Source organism: Anthonomus grandis, chromosome 7, assembly GCF_022605725.1.
Source record: "Anthonomus grandis grandis chromosome 7, icAntGran1.3, whole genome shotgun sequence".
In the NCBI taxonomy this organism is placed as follows: Eukaryota; Metazoa; Arthropoda; class Insecta; order Coleoptera; family Curculionidae; genus Anthonomus; species Anthonomus grandis.
The window spans coordinates 14,366,913-14,387,089 of NC_065552.1; the positions used below are offsets into that span (position 1 = coordinate 14,366,913).

Here is a 20,177-nt window from a genome sequence, read left to right on the forward strand (position 1 = left end):
TTTTTGTTTTATTGTCCTAAATTTTACGAAATAAGGGTAATGTTTATAAATGATAATTATTATAGTGACTTTACATTTTCAGTTTTTTTATATGGGGCCGAAAAAAAAACTTCAAGATGTTTTATTTTTTTTCTTTTGGGCCAACGTTTTGGCGTACTTAGGCCTTCTTTACAACGAAAAGCCTTAACTTACTTTCGTCGGCCTGAAGAAGTCCTCACGTTGTCAAAACGTTGCATAAAAGGAAAAAAATTAAAATTTAAAGCATGACACTGAGACAACTTATTATTCCGTTTTAGGCTTTACAAATCTCTGATTAAATACTATTGGTATCTTTGTTAATACTTGAGATACAGGGTCGGGTAAAATAGCAAAATGGGATTTTTTCTACTGATTTGTTGATTTTCACCATTTTCTAGTGAAAATAGAAAAAAACATCGTGTTTCGAGAAATTGTGAAAAATGTACTTTTCAATTAAATTGAATCCCCAGATTTTTTTACATAAATCAAAAGAAAATATTTGTTTAAGTTTATGTACGCTAATAGCCTGAACCTGGAAAAACAGTTATAGCGATATTAATTTAGGCAAGTTGCAAGTATATGCATAAAAAGTATTTTCTACGTTTTACGTAAGAATCTTCTTACATTAACTCCAAAATTAGGAGACACGCCATCTTGTTGAAACCATATTTGATGAAAATTCGCATTATCATATCTTATTTCTGGTAAGATCTGATTTTCCAGATATCGGGTGGCGTCTAAATTATCCTCAATGAGAAATAGACCAATTCTATTGCCAAATATATACCTCCAAAACCTTTACTTCTTCAGGCATCCAGTGCGCATTTTCATCTGACAAATATCTGCAATTTAGGTCGATTCGCTGCGCCATTCAGCATGGCCATGAATGTCGACTCATCAGAAAAAAACGACGTTTTTTTTTAATCTATTTTTTTCACGTTTGCATAAAATATCACAAAATTCTAAGCAGCGGTCAAAATCATCTTCACATAATTCATGTACTAAGGTGATTTCATAAGGATGAAATTTATTGCGTTGAACCGCTTTTCCACATTTCTGTGGCATTCTTATTCACGCTTAACTGATTTCTCGAACTCGTTCTCTCCTGAAATCATTTGTCGGATTGTATGCCTGCCTCTGTTCATGTTCTTGGCAGCTTCGAATTCAAAGCCCGTGTTAGTGCTTAGTGCATCTACTAGCTTAGGTAGATGTGCCCTATGTTACAGGATTCAGGAATGCTTGGATTGCCAAATGTTCCAAGATCCTTTCCTAGATATCTGGATATGCCAGTCGAAGCAATCGTGCTATATCAATTCTTCAAATTTTTGCAAAGACTCTGATTTTTGCCTCACTAGGTGGTCGTACACGTCTTGTCCTTCTGGAGACATTTGGGAAAGATGGCATCTCCTTTCAAGACCAATGTAAGGGCACTGACTTTCTCCCTAGATGACCAATCTTTTGCTCTTGCTACCCGCTTCAAACTGGCGCTGGCAGATATTTCAGGATATAGTAAGTCGTTGAGTCGCACCACAGATTTTGTATTGCTAGCTGGTCTTGTGGTCCACTGCTGAATGTCTACAGGGTAGCTCATGAAAAGTATTGACGTTTAATGTTGCAAGATATTTAGTTTTACTGTATTTATTTAAAACTATTTAAATTTTACGCCAATATGCCGAACTTTACTTCACTGACAACTATCTGCGACGCGTCTCCTTATATACTTGACAGAACACTGTTTTTGCTAATCTTTCAGATTGTGCGATCCACCACTTATGTCATTACGGAATGGCGGAGAATCAATTGGTTTCTCGGTGTTTACAATATCATAAAATCTCCAATAACTAAAAAAGCCTGAAATGAGCGTAGTATTAGTAGCCCCGCCTCGAAACACCTTGTATACACCCAGGTTAATGGCTTGCGAACATAGTGAATATTGTATTCCATTGAAATTTTAATTCAAAAAGGAAAAATCGGCGAATGATCTCTTGAGCTAAAGAGGAAACTAGTCTTCGGCTTATTGCAGAAACATATCAATGCTCTGCACCGATAATATCGTCTCTGTGGTAACTAAGCCACTGTCCTGTAAGAGCAGTTTTACTCCCTATCTCCCGTTACTTAACATCTTTATACGCGTTTTACCACATTAGTAGGCTAACAGTAGAATCGCGTTGAAATCTGCTTCAATCCACAGATCATACTGCGATAATAACTGTACATTCAATAATAAGTGTATATAAGATCTCTTTTACACAGGCACATTTAACTTACCTACTCTTGGATGAAACCATGGAGACTGAAGCAGGTCAACACCAGATGGTCAAGATCCAAGTGGCGTTCTTTTCCAAAAAAAGAAAGCTGTATTTGGCGAACTGAAATTTACGGAAATACCAATATCTGATTTTTGTCCGGGCCCATTATTTAGTTTCATTTCTATCATTTACGACCAGGGGAAAATAAGCTAAGGCTCATGCTGGCAAAGGTAAAGGGCAGCAGGTAAAAGGCGCTCTCTACTCCCTTCTCCATCCCAACAGCAAGAGGGTACAAGCTTTTAGATCCAAATTTATCAAACTGACTTTCAAATTAAAATAATATAGGTTATTATTTAGAATTTGTGTATGTGTTAAGTAACTCAAGTCTGATGATGGCAAGAACACTTGCCGAAATGCATCACTCCTGAAATTAGAGGATTAGCATTTTATTTGTGGAGAAAAGACTTCCCCTACTAACTTTTCAATATTATAAATGAATATTATTCATTCGTTTATATTAATTGTAGTTGTTGCGCTAAGTAAATACTGTAAGTGATTATTATTGTTTTTGTACTTTTTGTTTGATCCTGATCTAATATGACCGACATATCCAAAAATAACTGATCGTAAGAATTATAAATGCCTTTTAACTAATAAAAATCAATTTTTTGTCTCAATCAAAGTTTTAAATATAGTAATATTCATATTTCCTATAGTTTTTAATGTTTTATTTTTACCCACAAAATCCTAATATATGGAAAAATATTTTTTTTTGGCAAAATTTACAGGTGTTAATAGAAGTACAATAATTTTGATATGTGATTATTTTAATGGTAATTAATTTTAAGACAGGAGATCAAATAAGCATGTGTCAGTAATGGCTTCGTTTACGAGATACGAGAGTGTGTTAAAGTAAATAAATAAATTGTTTTTTCGTAAATATCCTTTATCCAATTTTTGTTGTAATTTGGAGGTGTAATTTATACAAGTAAAATGTTGATTTAGTCCTAGTTTAATTACATTTTTAGGTTTAGTGGCATTCCGAGCGATACCCAAACCAATATTTTTGACTAACAAACTGCACGCCACCAAGTCTCTTTAAATTATTTGATTAAAAGAGAAGTTTTCTTGTGCCCTTTTTTTGTACCTTACTTAGTTTTCGAGAAAAGAATTTAATGAATATAGTTTTCTTAACCCTTGGCACAAAAAAGATGAGTTTTTTTTTTGGAAACAATTTTTTTATTAACAATTAATCAATAAATAAGCATTAAAGTAAAATAAGTAAACTAAGGAATTTTAGTTTTGGAAATTTATATTTCTTCTTATTTCAATTCGTAACCATCAGAAAAAGCAGTTATATGGTTAGGACATAATGTAATTATGGATATTCTTATGACTTAATAATAGAAACGTATCATCCATTTTTTCTCTAAGAGACCAAACGAAAACAAAACAAAGGTAAAAACACAAAGTCACGGTCTCATCAAATCCATATAATTTTTTTAAAAGCTACACGTGTTTCGCTCCTATCGGAGCATCATCAGGCCTAGACCTACACAGATCACATTACAACATTTGTCAACATCTCACTGTTAAATAATTTAGGGATAACAAATGAGAAAGAACGCTGAAAAAGAGTAGTTCCATGGCGAGATATATTGAGTAAATTATTGTAGCCTGCCCGGCGGTTATCAGTACTGGACCGAAATGTGAGCTTTTCATATAAGTTCTTGGGCTTCCTTGTCTCAAACAACTTATGCACTTGAAGCATGCCAAATGAAGCTTAAGCCATCTTGCATATTCAACCAGTTTAATAAGCTCAACTTGTGACTTACATGGTCCCTATTTGTAAGGGAAAATATGAAACGAATACAAGAATTTTGTATTCTTTATAGCCTAGCTTTAGACTGGACATACAAGCAGGGACCATACACAATATTTGCGTACGAACACTGGGAAAGAACCAATGACTCAAAAAGTTGTTTTTAAAAGGATAATATTTAATATTCCTTTACTTTTATAAAGAATTTTGAGTAAAATAATTATCCTTTGCACAAGTTCTTGTCACAAAAGTTGCATATTTTATCGAGCTTTGTCTGGACCAAAAAACATCACAGCTGATTTGGATGGATTAAGTTTCAATCCATTATTGTGAGAATATGTGTAAATAGATTCGAGAGATTCACTTATTATTATAGCAGTGTCATTGATTTTATTTTTATTAAAGCTTATACACAATTGTGTATCGTCTGCATACCTCTGTATGTCACAATTTCTAACACACCTATCCATATCAAATGTATATATTAAAAACCATAACGGATCTAATATGGATCGCTGAGGCACTCCTCTAAGCACAGAAAATGAATCAGTCATTTTTCCGTCAACGAGTACTATCTGAAACATAATTCCTCAAAAAAACGTAATGCATCGTCAAAAAAATCATAATAATTTAATTTTGCACATAAAAGCCGGTGGTTATCGAATGCTTTACTACAGTCCAAAAATATTAGGCTGGATGCTTTACCACTATCCGCTGCACAAATTATGTCAAGTATTTTGATTACTACTGAGGCCGTGCTATAGTTCTTTCGAAATCCTGACTGAGTGTCCGATTGAAAATCATTTTGTAGCAAATATTCTAATACCTGTGAATAAATTATTTTCTCAAACAGTTTTGATCATCCTCTGGCACGACTCTGATATTTCTCAAATACGTGCAGATTTGTTAAAAATAAAAGACTGGTGTGATGCAAATTTTTTGACATTTAATGTTTCCAAAACAAATATCCTTAATTTTAAATGTAATACAAATGATATATGTTTGAATAATGAAGCCATCACCATGCCATCACCGTTCAGTAAGTTTTTGGGTCTTTCCATAGACAAGTTCCTTAAATTTGAAGATCATATTGTGAATGTATGTAGAAAAGTCTCATCAGGCTGCTACGCCCTAAGAGTTATTGCCACCAGTCTTAATTTCTCCATCGCCACATCTGCATACTTCCCGATTATTGAGTCGCACCTTCGATATGGAATTTGCTTTTGGGGTTCATGTTCAAATTCACTTTTTAGTTCAGTGTTTGTACTCCAGAAAAGGGCCATTAGATATCTATATGTGGCCAAGCCTCGTGACTCACGTCGCCCGCTTTTTGTAAGTCATAATATTTTAACCCTGTGTTGCGGTATCTTTATTTTGGAAACAGTTTGCTTAGTTTTTAGAAAATATAAACAGGAATTCCACTTAGGAAGCCACTATAATACGCGACAAAATTATTTGTTGAGGCTGCCCATTCCTCATTTTGAACTTGTCCGTAGCTCTATCATAAAGCCTACGTAGGGTTTATACATACAAGGGCGAAAATATTTCTTGCTAGTAAAGCGTACTATAGTTTAAGTGAATTTTTTGATTAGCATTTAAGTATTTTTCAAAGTTTTATATAATTTTATTTTATTTTAAATTAGTTTCTCGTTTTTATTCATTTAATGTACAGTCTATTGGCTTTGTCTACAACTTCTATGTTTATATTGACAATAAAGCATTTTTGAGTTTGAGATACAACCGGCAGCAAACTAATGGGTCTTAATTCCGAGATGACGTATAGCTGTTAGCCTCTCGAGAACAACCATGTTCCAACTTTTGAAACTGCCCGTTTCAAAAATTTGAGCATGGAGCCCATAAGGTATTACACGCTGAGAAAATATGTCTCCATAAATGCGTCTTGCAACATTGACATTTCCATGAGCCATTCCAACTGTCAAGTTCCTCACTAATGTTGCATTTGTTGTCCAACGCAACCCTTGATTATCAACTACTACGTATTCCTTAATTACTTAAGTAAAAACGGATTAGCTTAGGTATTTATGAAGCGTAATTTAATTTAATGTTTATTAAAATTTATCGCTGTGGTTACCTAATAAAAAAAAAAACTTTTTTCCATGTTTCTCGTGTGGTCTAGAGATATACAATTGAAAGCAACGTGTGTTAACAACATAAGCATGTGAAAATAAAGTTGTAAAATCTAACTGTTGTTTCTGGGTCAAAATAATGTTGACATGGTCTGCAGATTGTTGTATCGCGAGTGGACCACTTTAGAATAATATTTTAATTACTTTTTAGGTTGTGGGCTTACAAGACTTTTTCCGAATTTTTAATCTGTCATGAAATATCTTTAACTGCGGGTTAGCACTCCATTAGCCTTATCTTGCGAGGTGTAACTTGTGATTGCTTTGACTAAAGTTAACTCTACAGACTCAACATTGATCTAATTCGAACAACTTTAGAGCCATAGAGTTAAAAGCGCTGCCAATACGATCTCAGTCTATATAGAATTCAATATATCATATTAATAATTGCGTAGAGGAAAAAGTTTTCACGGAAAATAAATTCTTTTTTAAAAACAAAAATGATAATGATGAAATAAAAGAACATGCTTACAATATTTAATTATATTCATAAACCAATATAACGTACAAATCAAAACAACCTTTAGTACAATTTAAATAAAAAACATTTCGAAAAATACACGAGCATCATGATGCTCTTGCCACCCTGAATAACCACATATAATGTAAAATTAATAATAAGGCAATACGAATATAGTAACCAATAACTGGCTCAGCAAAAATTGCCAAAGTATTTAACGCCTTATTGAACACACGGAACGCTGACCTCGGCAAATATATGAATAGAGATAATATATAGGTATATAATATTTAGTATTTTTTAAGATAATGTATATTTATATAAGAGTATGGAGTTTATAGTCATTAAAATACTGAAGCTATAGTTGAACAAATTTAACTGTTAATTTTGAGGTTAAGCAGAGAAACAAGAGTGCGTATAGCCTATTTATGATTATTATATAAATATAGGTATCTCAAAGGTACATAGATTGTTACAGTATTGATAAAAACAGTGAGCCCTGGCAGAACAACTGATTAATCTTTTTAACCAAATATTTGAAATGTCAAAATTACAACTATCATCACGTACTACGTTCTGCAAGAACCACTGAATATACAAATTGAAAAAAACATTTTCTATCAAAAACACAGAAAAACCACTTCTTGATAGAGGCGGGAAAATACTTGCTTGAGGTTTCAAAACAACGACACACTGTGGCACGGCATCTATAAAATAGAAATTATGTGTTACTATTTCAATATATCAAATTTTATTATTTGTCCCCGTCTCTAACAGAATATAATGCATTTAACATTTGGTACACGTGAAATGTTGCTTTTGTAAATATCTAGGAATATATCATTATGGCATAATAGCACGATTATATTATTTAGTAACTTATCACTAAAAATCTTTGGAAAGAGTTAACAATATTAGTCAAAAATGTATACATTTTTCTTAATTCGTTTAATATGACAGGACTAAGACACAGTTAATTATTTCGTTTATTACTAAGATAAAAGTGTCGATTCTTCAACCGTGACACTACTTTTAATTAATTTTAAGGTGTCTATTAGCAAAAAGTAGTACCAAAGTTATAACAGGACACTTTCAATGCCTTGCATACGCATTCTTAGGCCAAATTAGCAGATAGCAATTTAGGACGGGGAGAAATAGGACGGGACAAGGAAATAAATAAAATTGGATAAACTTTTTTATCATTTAGCATGTTATGAGCCTTTTTTACCTAGAAAAAAAATTGCAAATTATTGAACATGGTGTCTCAAATTCTAGAGAGACCATTGGAATTTCAGAAACTGTAAGAGATACAAGGTTGGTTCAATTAGGACAAAGTTTGTTAATTTGATGCTTTTAATGCTAGTTTAATAATTAAAAAAAAAAATCCCCTTTTTACATAAGGTATGATCATGACAGTGATCTAAAAATTATAATACAATGTCTTTTACCAACCATTATAAACTTTTTTTTCTTATGGACACTATATTGTAATAAAAGCAGATATACATAGACCTTTCAACGACGACGTATCATGATTTTGAACTAACCAACACGAAGGGTGAAAAAAGTAGCCATAAAAAGTTTCATTTATGATTATTTTGGCTCCATGGTTTGAAATGACAAAAAATATATAAGGAAATAATATTTTTCGTCTAATTTTAGATATCTATGAAAATAGTATTTAAAAAAATTAAATGGTTTTTGACATTTTAATAAGTATGAACTTATTTTTTCCCAACTTATATCTCTTAAGGTTACCAAGAGTCGCCCTCAAATTCGCGACATTGTACAACCTGAACCAACCTAAATAGTTAGGACAGCTTAATTAAAAAATCTTTGTATAGGCAGGATTACAAATCTAAGGTTTATAAGATGACACCTCTCTAGTTAATGCGTAAAAATACAACTGCACAAATCAAGAGATATTAAATTTAAGGTCAAGCAAATGTTGAATTGCCTAATATAGGTTTCCTACAAATTGTTAAAATTATTTAATTGCCTCAGAAAATATATTTATTTTACTGTTCAACGGAAACGTTATGAAAAAAGAGCTTAAATCTAGTTATCATTATTAACTTAATTTATCCCAAACGGCTCATTTTATAGAAAATTATTCTGTTCTTAAAATAGCAAAAATACATGCTTTTGTTAGCAAGATTTCCCCCAAGCCCCAGTAGACCAAGTTTGGGAGAAACAGATGGGAAGCATGTCGGTAAATACTACCAAAAACAGCTCGATTTTTTTTTATTGGCGCTAAATTAAGGAATGTAAGAAAATACACTATCCATAGATGGTATCCAGAAATTCATATTTTTTCCAACAAAATACCTTTGAGTGAATTAGGGCGCTATAAGACATGAGGTTTGAAAAGTCATCATAAGGAATGAAAAAAATATGGGACGAATAATAATAAAAACCTTTGATGATAAATCGGTCAGTTTAGAAATATTATAATTTTACAAATAATTGTTCTTAGATCTATAAATCCTAAATATTAACTAGTCGCAGTTTTAAAATGCTTTTAAGATTAAGAAGATAATAAGTTAATTAAAGCAATAATTTATTGACTTTTACTAATAAGACCATTTCTTAGAACTATTTTTATAGCCTTCGAAATGTGGCAATAATAATTTTTAAGAAATACCCAGCATTTGTAAATTGAATACTTATTGAATCGTATGTTGCGTCAGATTAACGGCCCCTCTAAGGTGCTAATAAAAATATAATTAAAAAAAAAGTTTAAATATTTTTCTATATAATTTTAAGTAGAACCAATTAAATAAATTTCAAGAAATATACTGTTGTACCAATAAACATTAACATTCAGCTACAAAGGTGTTCAAACGGTAAAATCGGTAAGGGGTTTCTAAGGTATTGGTATAAATATAGCTAGTTACGCTTGGCAACAGAGCAGGTAGGTCCAAAAATATAAGTTTAATTAAAATGTGAAAACTTTGTATATAACATTTAGAATTGAATTAAATTCTTAACGTATGCAAAGCACGAGCCCATTACTAGATATTACTACTATTAATTCCATTAAAACACTTTTTGTAATGACATAAAACTTCTTAGAATATGTTGTTGAATAAAAGGGCTTTTTAAACATGATATGTTATACACACATACTTTTACAACCATTTGTACTTTAAATACGACTACTACGATACTAAGATTGAAGCCACGATTGAAATGCAGGAAACATCTAAGAATGTGAATTGTTAACTGGTTATTTATGTTTAAACAAATTTTATTCCTGGTAGGTGAAATACATATTTTCATGCATTCCAGTTTTAGATAACAATAACCAATAGTTAAAATTTCACATCGAGTAACAACAATTTTGGTACAGGAAGTGTATAGTATAATATTTTAAATATATTATTTAACACCTACTCTTTAAATACTCGTCGAAAAATGAAATAAGACCGAATACAAAATATATTTTCTCAAGGATTTTTAAGTATATGTATATAATTTTTGGTTAATATTACTTTTAGTGCGATTTAAAATTAGCTTATTGCTCTAAAATCCTTTTAATGATAGCGAGAAAGGTTATATAACATGGGCAATTACGGACGTTCAAAAGAGAACCACCTTTAAAACGTATTTTATTTCAAGTACCTTCAAATTAATTATAAGTTTATGTAAATACACACAAAAGTTAGTATATATAATAATATACGGTGTATAGAATACTAAAAAAATAATTCTCAGTATAAATAAAACTATCTAAAAAAACAGATAAATAATAAAAATAAAACAATATTAAATTCCTTTTTTTTTTGAAACGTGAAAAAGAACTTTGAAGTAATTGTTCGTTGTCGGGTGAACTATTATGCGCCGATAAGTTCAGTTTCAAACGAATCTATATATATATATATAAATAATACGACGATTCTTTAAAAACAAAACCAATATGGGTTTAAAAACATTGTAAAAATCATCTATACCTATTTTCTTAAAACTAACACGTTTTTTATATGGCCATGTTTTAGGCTACAAATAAATAAATTCTCAGACAGTGTAAATACTATGACAGCAATATAAGGCGTAGTTAAAAAAAAATGATGACCAAAAACATAGCCAAAATAATATAATAACACCCGAAGTGAGTACTTGAAACAATATTATCACCATTTAAAAAGCATAACAAAAACCTTCATTTCAAAAAGGAAATATTGTACTTTTTGATTGTGCCTAAAATGACGAAGCACAAATGGTTAAACAACACTTGACATTTTAAAACGATTTTTTTTAGAATATTTTTTTTATTTTATTTTTTAAAATTTTCAAATACCTCTAGACATAGAAACTAGTTTAAAAATGTCAAAATACTTAGTTAATCTGCGTTAATCCGCGAGTAACTAACGTCTCGAGAGAAAAGTGCCAATAGTATGGAGGACTGTATAATTCATTATTATTGTAAATATAGTTCTGAATAGCGCAGGTGGGCGAGTTTTTACATATATGGTTTTAGCAAGCTAAAATTGCTTTCTCTATACATATATAGTTCGACATAAAAATTACCATAAATAATGTTAATTTATTAACTGACTATGTCAATTAATTAAGGAAACAAATTATAGGTTCTTTTAATACTTTTAATTATCAATTTTAAATTGCCCGAGTTACTGCATGTTTCAAACTTAAGTGAAATCTGCATAAATATTATTATGACGTTTCAGTTTTTTTTAGGATCGTTATATCTCAACTCTTTATTAAAGCATGGACATTAAAAAGAAAAACAAAACTGTAAAACATTACAAATAGATTTTTTTGAGAGTAAAAAACAAATTTCATTTTTTTTTAATGTGTTAGCAAAAGAACTATCTTTTTTTTTATTAAAACAAAAACCCCATTCTGTAACTCGAGCAAGTATTTTGTATATTAGTGAACACTGAAATATAAGAAATAATAAATCCACTTAGATAATAATATAATAAATTTAGAAAATAGCCCTCAATGGCCTGCTAAAAAAAAATCAGTCCTCACATACAAGGGAACTAACACCTACAAAACTTTTAAAATTCTACCCTAAATACTACAACACTGGACTATGAAGAGGAAAGATAAAATGTTTCGAAGGCAATAGTTTTTTGTTAGGAGCTTGGGAGTCCAAAAAACAGACCGATTAAAAGTTTAGTTAGGAAAGGAAAAAAAAACGGTCACAACCATTTTGTAACTGGGGTGTGGCAATTTGCGAAAGGTAAGCCAAAAGGGCTTCTACAGTACACTGATATATAGATATTTATATTATTAGGTATATATTAAGTAACAATGCATTATATTAATATATTTCTTACTACATCTGTCAAGATTTACGAGTCACAACCCGTAAACGTTGACAAATTTGCTACACCTTACTATATCATGCGCGAAAATTGTAATTTTCAAACAAAATTTTCTTCGAGAAAAAAAAATACAAAAAAAGACCAAAAATCAACAGATGATACGACCGGTTTCCATGCAAAAACGCGACCGAAATGGAATGATTAATAAAAAAATGGTTATGCTCTGAATACTGAATCGAGAAAATACTTATTGCTAAACGAATATATATCATAAAAATTTTCCTTCGTAGTTCAACTAAAAAAAAAACTCTAAAATACAAACGAAAAGTGAAAATACACTTTTTTGTAAAGTTATTATGTATATAATATTATGGCAAAAATTACTGGTATACGAGTATCTAAAAAATGTTTGGTACACACATTTACTAAAAGTTGTGATTGTAAAAATTATCGAAAATTCTATCACATTGATAATGTATCATATTACAATAAAATAAATAAAAGTATAATATTCTTTTATTTTTTGGTTTTTTATTTTTTTTACATTCCAGGTGCAGTGGTTCTCTTAAAATTGTAATATTTTTTTCCTTGAATAATTGACCCGAAATAGTTTGTAAAATTGCAGATATGTAACACATTCGATGTTCCTTCTAATTGCATAATACATGAGAATTTATGTTAGGTATTATTTTAACATTTAATTCAAACACAGTGTCTTATTAAAAATATCGCGCATTTTTTTATTTATATTACTCGTTTAGAGACACTTCTATAATAAAAAAGCCTCTTATAAGCCTTAATTTAATATATTTTGGATGGAACCTGGACTCAGATACTGATAATAAAAATATTTAATTCGTTTATTATAGTTAGACAAATTAAATGATATAACCACTTTAAAAAGACATTTTATTCGGCACGCAACACTGTGTGATATATCGAAATTCAAAAACCACAAACTTCTCTAATTGTTAATAAACTGACCTTAAGAGCGTTATTTTTAATAAGCAAGTCTACAAATGAATCCGATCAAAAAACCACTGTACCTGGAAAAAATTAACTTAAGTGAGCAAATGCAAGAACGCTACGCGACCTAGACGGACTAAAAAAACCACGTGATATAACCCTAAAAAAATCAAAAAATCCACTCAGTAAATAAATAAAAAATTCACATTGTAAATATATGACTATAATATGTCAAATATTGAGATTATTGACATCACATTATCATACGAACTTTTGAAGAACAACGCCTCATTGGTACGAGACTGCCTGAAAATACAAAATGTAAATGGAATTTCCTTTTCTTATTTACATAAAATATAACAAAAAAAAAAACAACCAAAGCAACATTTTTTAAAAGCAACAAGAACCCACTATTTACATGAAAAAAATGGTAAAATAAAAATATATCTCTTTGTATACATATAAATATAATCGAGTCGAGGAATAGGCTTCACACTCGAAGTAATACATAAAAGAAAAAATATATATTTTATAAGTAATATTATGTATATACATCTGGCGTGTCTGGTTAGGTACCATCACCAATAAAAAACTAGCATAAATAGCGATAATTTTGTCCAACAAACCTTATCTTTTTTGTACCAATACCTAAAACGGTATAAAATCATCAAAAGGCGTGGATATAACATAAAACTGGAGGCAGTCTCGTACCGTTTAGACAATGAAATAGTGTATATAAGATACGATTATTTTAAATACATAAACACTCTGGCTTAAAATTCGAGTTTTTTTTTTTGTTTTAAATTTTATTTATATACATATAATTTTAAAAACCGCTTGGTAACACGAAGACAAAAGTCTCACGCGCAGCTTTCGCGGCATGAAAAATAACAACAAGAGACTAAGGTCACAACTAACCTGAAATACTATTATCACAGGCATTTAAGACCTTTACAGGCTCGCGTCAATGAACGCTGATTGGTTTAGTTATTAAATTCCTTTCTTTTCTTAATTTGACCTAAATGAGGTAGTTTACATTTTTTAACAATATATATTTTTTTTGCATTTAAAGGCATTTGATATTGCTATTCCTTGGTGAATCACAAAATATTTATGTTGATTGTTTATATTTTTTAAATCATTTGGCAGCCTTCAGCAAAGAACGGTATAAAGTAATCCTGACTTTTAGAATAATCCACAAATAAAATTATTCGATCTAAAAATAAAAAGCTCTAATTAGAATTGTTTACCCCAATTGATCTGGTTGGCTCATCTTTGTTGACGGATTATCTGAGGAAAAAAAAAATTTTGTTCATTGCCCCTTTAGTTCAAGGACTTTAAAAAAGAGTTAAGGCCTCTATTTGATATAGATTTTATATTTGATGACCCTAAACACCTTAATAACTTTATTTTTGCTTTAAAAGTCGTTAGAAATATATAGGTCGGCAACGTCATCATTTTTGTCAATTATTAGATTACCGTAAAAACTTTTGTATATTAAAATAACTGCAACGAACCATGTAAAATGTGACTTAAACGAACCGTTTGGTTTATTTTATTTATTCAGTCAACATGTGAACTACTAGGGTTAATTCTTTAAAGGTTTATACCTTTCAATATTAAAAATGAAAATGGCACTCAACATGAAGTTCATAAAACATATTTTTTGGCTCTTACAATTCAAAAAATTATAAAACTATGCGGCAATGAATGGAGTCACGAAAAAATATATTTTTTTACGGAATTACAAAAAGTTAATAATGTTACCAAGAATGAAAATGTTAAAGAGGATAATCGTCAGTAATAATTTGAGTTTTGTTGCGAGTACTTTCAAACAATGTACTTTTCTGACAGCAGACTCATTCTATACCAGATAGAACTTAGCTTAAAGAGAGGAAGTTAAGTGTACGTCTGATGATTTTATTAATACTGTACCAGAAAGATTTTCCTTCTGCCTATAAATGAAAAAAGAGTAATCCTTGTAATATACCTCGGGAAAGGTGCAAACAATAAAGGCGAATACGAATTATCTTACTCTTACAAAAACTCTTTTGAAATTAACGAAGCGGCTACTGAACCAATGAACAAATATAAATTAGTAGTATCGTAAAAATCTAGATACCCAAATCATAGTATATCCAAATACAAAAAAGATGACGTGATAAAAACCTTTTCTAGCTTGATCCTTGAAAATCGATTGAGATTTTGGCAAAATGTTCCGGTTTTTACCGGATCTCAGATCATTGATTTAATGCTAAATATTAAAAAATATGTTAACTAACTTTTTCTGCAGTATTTATTAACTTTTTTTTTGTATCATATGCTCCAATGAAATTTTATATATTTTTTTAATATTTAAATAAATATTAAAATGTAACTGAAAATGATCTTATGATCATAATTTAAAACCATTAATAACTACGAATGTTTTACTAAAATACTTTAATAAAAATCAGTCGAAGTTAAGACCTATTGTTTAAAATAAAAATCTCCTTTAGTAAATTAATTAGTATCTGCTTATCGTCCTCAAATTTTTTTTATAAAAAAAAACATGTTTTGATATGTAATTTAGAAACATAACCTTATTAGAAGAAATTAGCGAGCAATAAACTTTAGCTTGAATTTTCTCAAAACATACATTTCTGCAAATCTGGTTCCCTAATCAGTAGAAACCTAATCAGTTAAACATTTTAGAGCTAGCTATATCAGAGTATTTATCTCATCAAGATGATGCCATCTTTGGAGAAACAGGTATCGAATGATAAAGGGGCAATTTGGGGAACCGGTAATAAAGTAAAAATACTATATGCAGCAGACTAAGCAAAGTTTAACCAAATACAGCAAAATAATCCAATTCTAATAACAATGAATCTTCTTCTTTAAAGAAACTTTATTCCAAAATGCAATAAATAAATATACGTTAAGCGTCCATTTATTCTATTGAATTAGAAGAACTAGTTAAATTCTCTGTACCTCTTCGGAAGCCAATTCATGAATACATTGTTTAATAAGAAATTTATAAATTTAGCATTTTTTAAAGATTTCTTTTAAAATTTTAAGCTGGTATTAACTATTTTAATTTCCTGTATAGGAAATAATAATCCATAAATGTATTTTTAATCTATTATAATCTAATTATATCAGAAAGTTTTTAAGAAGAAATAACATATTTTATAGAATTATAATATCTGATAGAGGGATCATTTTGGTTTTAATTCCAGGGTATTTCCGTTATTTTTAAAGATAAAACAGAGCATAGATAGTTCAAACAGGAACAAACAACATACGTACAAAATGATGATAGCTTTACTAGCATTATCGTAATATTCGCTTTTGTTTAAATAAAAACTATAATCAATAAGCTTTCATTACCTTCACATTTTTTTAATAGTGTTTTCTTTACTATACTCCGAGCTTTGCCCTTTTAAATTGAAAAAGAAGTTCAATGAGGAAGAATTTGCTCGAAGTTGATGTTTCCGTTGTTTTCAATTAGTACAATATTGCTACAAAAATACTAATTTAAAAAAATTAATACCGATTTTTGGTCAAATGATTTGTAAAAATATAAATTTTCAAAACCAAAGAAATTTCGTTCAAAAACAAATTTAAAACAATAACGGATTTTTATAACTAAACCAACTCATTAAGAGGCGATTGTTCATAAATATATTGGGATAATGCCTGTAAAGGTTTAGTTTCTTCCTGAGACCTCTTTTTTTTTTTGAAGATTATCTGACACTGGAGTGAATAGTAAAAATCAAGCTTTCCTACTAATTAAAATACATACTTTGATTTATAGCCACTGGGCGAAAAAAAGTAAAGACTAGATTGTTAGTGCCAGAAATCTCTTGAAATATATCCCAGGAATATGATTATATAAAAAAAGATGCGGGTAATCGTAAATCCGATCGATGAACACCGATCCTTGCTTTAGAGCGACTGCTGATTATAATGTAGAGAATACAATCTCAAATAAAAATTCTTCAGTTAGGCTGCGACTTTAGGACCTATTCTACAATGGCACTTTATTTAATGCGAGCAATCGGCGAATTTTTTAATATGAAATCCGGTAATGATTTGAGCCAAAATTTCTTTTGCTGAGATATAACTTAAAAAAATTGTATGTTTCATTTTTTTTGCGCTTTTTTCAAGCATTTTTTAGATTTTTTTTAACTATTGATCTTCAACTTTTGGTTACCATTTTTGGTCATTATAGAGGGAAGGAAAATTAACTATTTAGACTCTAACTCGACTATTTTGATCTCAGCAAAGGATCTTTGGTAGTAAAATTTTAAAAAAATACCGAAAACCTGAGGTAAAAACTGGTAAATATCGAGAAGACGTTTTCGGTTCCTTAGAACAACTTGGAATGAGAGCTTTATCATTCACTACCCGAAAAAATTAGATTACGATAAATCGGAATTAGCTTGTATAACTTTTTTCGGTAAAACCCAAAAAAAACTAGCTTGCCGAAGAACGCGTCCTCAATAACGTGAATCATGCAATACTATCTTTACAAGTAACTGTTCAAAAAAACTTTAAAAGGTTATACGAACATATCTTCCGTATCATACGCACATTTAAATATTATAATAAAAAAAAATAACAAAAAAGCGAAAATTCCAAGCTCTTTGCAAATAGATAAAACCTAACTAAAAAAAATAAAAAATGGCACTATTAACGGCTGAACTCACACTTCCGTAAAAATAAATCTTAAGTCATAAAATTATAATATAAGAAAAAAATAACAATAGAATATTGTTTTAGGAACCTTCAATATATGTATGCGCTTTCCGCTAAAAAAAATGTTATTTACGTCAGTTTGCGGTGTGCTATTGCGAGTATACCAAATTAATTAATATTATATTCAACAATAACTAATATACTATAAAATAACCCCTCTTAAATATACGGCAAGTTGAGTAAAAAAACTTGGCTCCACTTGCAAAAGCATATACCTAAACCACCATAACACAAAAATATTAAATTTATGTAAATAAATAAAAAAATATATATACACCCTAATATCACACGACTCGCAAAAGCGCACCGCATGCGCGTGTAACTAAAAGCAGATTAATAAATGAATCGATAAAAATTAAACTAATATTAAATTTGCCCTTAAAAAATAAACTTTGGATAAATGTCAGTTACCTCGAAATGAATAAAAACCTAAGCTAACTAGTTTAATTGAAAAAAATCAGTTCTTCGCTATATACAAGAGTACGTGTGCGAGATCAGTGGTCTGGGCGAAGGAGGCTAGAGAATGTACAGAGTGTTCAACACTAGCACATGGTGGTTATTCTTTGCCAAAGTTACCACATAGCCCTCCGACGTTATCTTTAGACCACAGCAGCGAGACACCTGAAAACAAAAAAAAAATGTTTTAAGCCCAAACGAGATATTTTATTATTAAAATATTATTTAAAGAAAATTATACACTAGGATAGCAGAAACACGCAGAATGTTAACCAAGGAAACCAAGGAAAGAGAGAACGTTTATGGTTATAAAAAATAAAATCAAATAGCAGCTAACAATAAGATACAAAAACCAATAAAAACAAACCAAAATTTTAGATTTTTTAATGGCTAACTAGACGGTGTGTCCAGACTGACGCCCAACATTAACCTCTCCATAACACGATGAATTACTTGTATTTTATTTAATATCTTCTCCAAGTGTCTCTGCTTCATACGAAATCACTGACAAAACATTGATCAAATGCTATACTCTTCTAAGATTATGGGAATTTCCGATTTATAAACTTTATTTTATTTTTTATTTTTTAAGGTTACCAAATGCCGTTCAGACCTAATCTTTTTTGGATCTCGGTGGTTTGAATAGGTAACTGTCCAGTTTGTTTGTAATTCTCTTTGTTATAATTTTCATGAACCGCTTGTAAAGATGGGATAAAAAGCTATTGGGTCGATAGTTTCTTAAATCAGCTATATAGCCCTCCTTATACGTGGGAACAATTATTGCATTGTGCCATTGAGAGTACCTTCTATTCAGAAAATATGCGTTAGAGTTTTTGAAATATGCGTGTTAAAATATTGCCTCCTTCTTTAATTAATTCGATAAGTATATCATCGTCTCTAGGCGATTTATTATTTTGCATTTCAGAGAGGCGAGCTTTTATTTCAATAACTGTTACTTCAGGCATATCTTCAGATCCTACATTTTGAATTATTGGTATCTGCCTTGGTTCCTCAACTTTTTTAATAAAGCTTTTTGTAAAAGTTTTCTGCCATCTCAAGAATATTCTTTCTATTGGTTTTTGTTGTCTCAATTTTATTAAGCAGGTTGCAAAGGTTTCTTTTACCTTCACTAAGTTTTATCAGTAGCACCTTCAAACTATTATTCTAATTATTTGTCTATTTAAATCATTACGCTGATGCTCTATTAGATTTTCAAAGCTCTAAACCTTCAAAGCTATATTTCCTTCGTATTCCTTTTGATCGATGTCCATTCGTCCAATTTTGCTCTTTCCTTTATTCATCTTTATTCTTGCTCAAACTAGTCGATGGTCACTGCCTATAGGGTTAGTACGGTAATATTTTGGATCACATTCTTTTCAACAAACAATTTAATTTTTTATTGTGCCATCGGTTCTTATTCAGGTCTATTTCCGTTGGAGTGCTTTTTGGAAGAACGAGTTCATAGTATAGAATATATAATAAAACATATAATTATTAAAAAGTACAACTTAACCATATCCAAGTGGCCGATGGAATTTAGATGTATAGTGACAAGACCCTTTAATGAAGACCGTAACTCAACTTAGTTATAAGCCGAGTGGTATAATCGAGATAATTTTTAATTTTTCATAAATACTCTATAACACTTTTTATTTTGCGTTTTACAGCTATAAATTTTTTTCCACATTCTCAATAGTTTTCGAGAAAATGTTAAGAGGTTTTTTCTAATTTTGTGGAAAACTACTGAACTTAAAAATTATTTTTCTATTGCATCTGATGCGCATTGACATGCCAAAAAACTTTTGTTTCTACAATTTTTTTTAACCAATAGTTTGTCCAGAAAAAAAAATTAAAACTATTTTTTGAAAAAATTGGGGATAACTTTTTTTATTGGTCCATTTAAACAAAAAATAAAAAAAAAAATGAATTTCTCGAAAAAAAATTATTTAAAATTTTTCACTCAAAAATTTATCTAATTTTTCGAAAATCTTTCATAACTCTTTTATTTTTCGATTTAGTGTAAAA

The 20,177-nt window shown here is 30.0% G+C and overlaps 1 protein-coding gene across 3 annotated transcripts in view; it reads right to left on the reverse strand.

Moving 5' to 3' along the window:
* Positions 1 to 6,701: 6,701 nt before the first annotated feature.
* LOC126738157 (brain tumor protein-like) overlaps positions 6,702 to 20,177 on the reverse strand; it is a 60,315-nt gene continuing 46,839 nt past the window's right edge. For all 3 annotated transcript variants that reach the window (XM_050443343.1, XM_050443341.1, XM_050443342.1), the window contains exons 14-15: positions 18,108 to 18,317; positions 6,702 to 7,400 (exon numbers count right to left, since the gene is read on the reverse strand). In XM_050443343.1, coding sequence (XP_050299300.1) covers positions 18,213 to 18,317 — 105 coding nt within the window. In that variant the 3' untranslated portion in view covers positions 6,702 to 7,400; positions 18,108 to 18,212. The remainder of the gene's footprint in view (positions 7,401 to 18,107; positions 18,318 to 20,177) is intronic.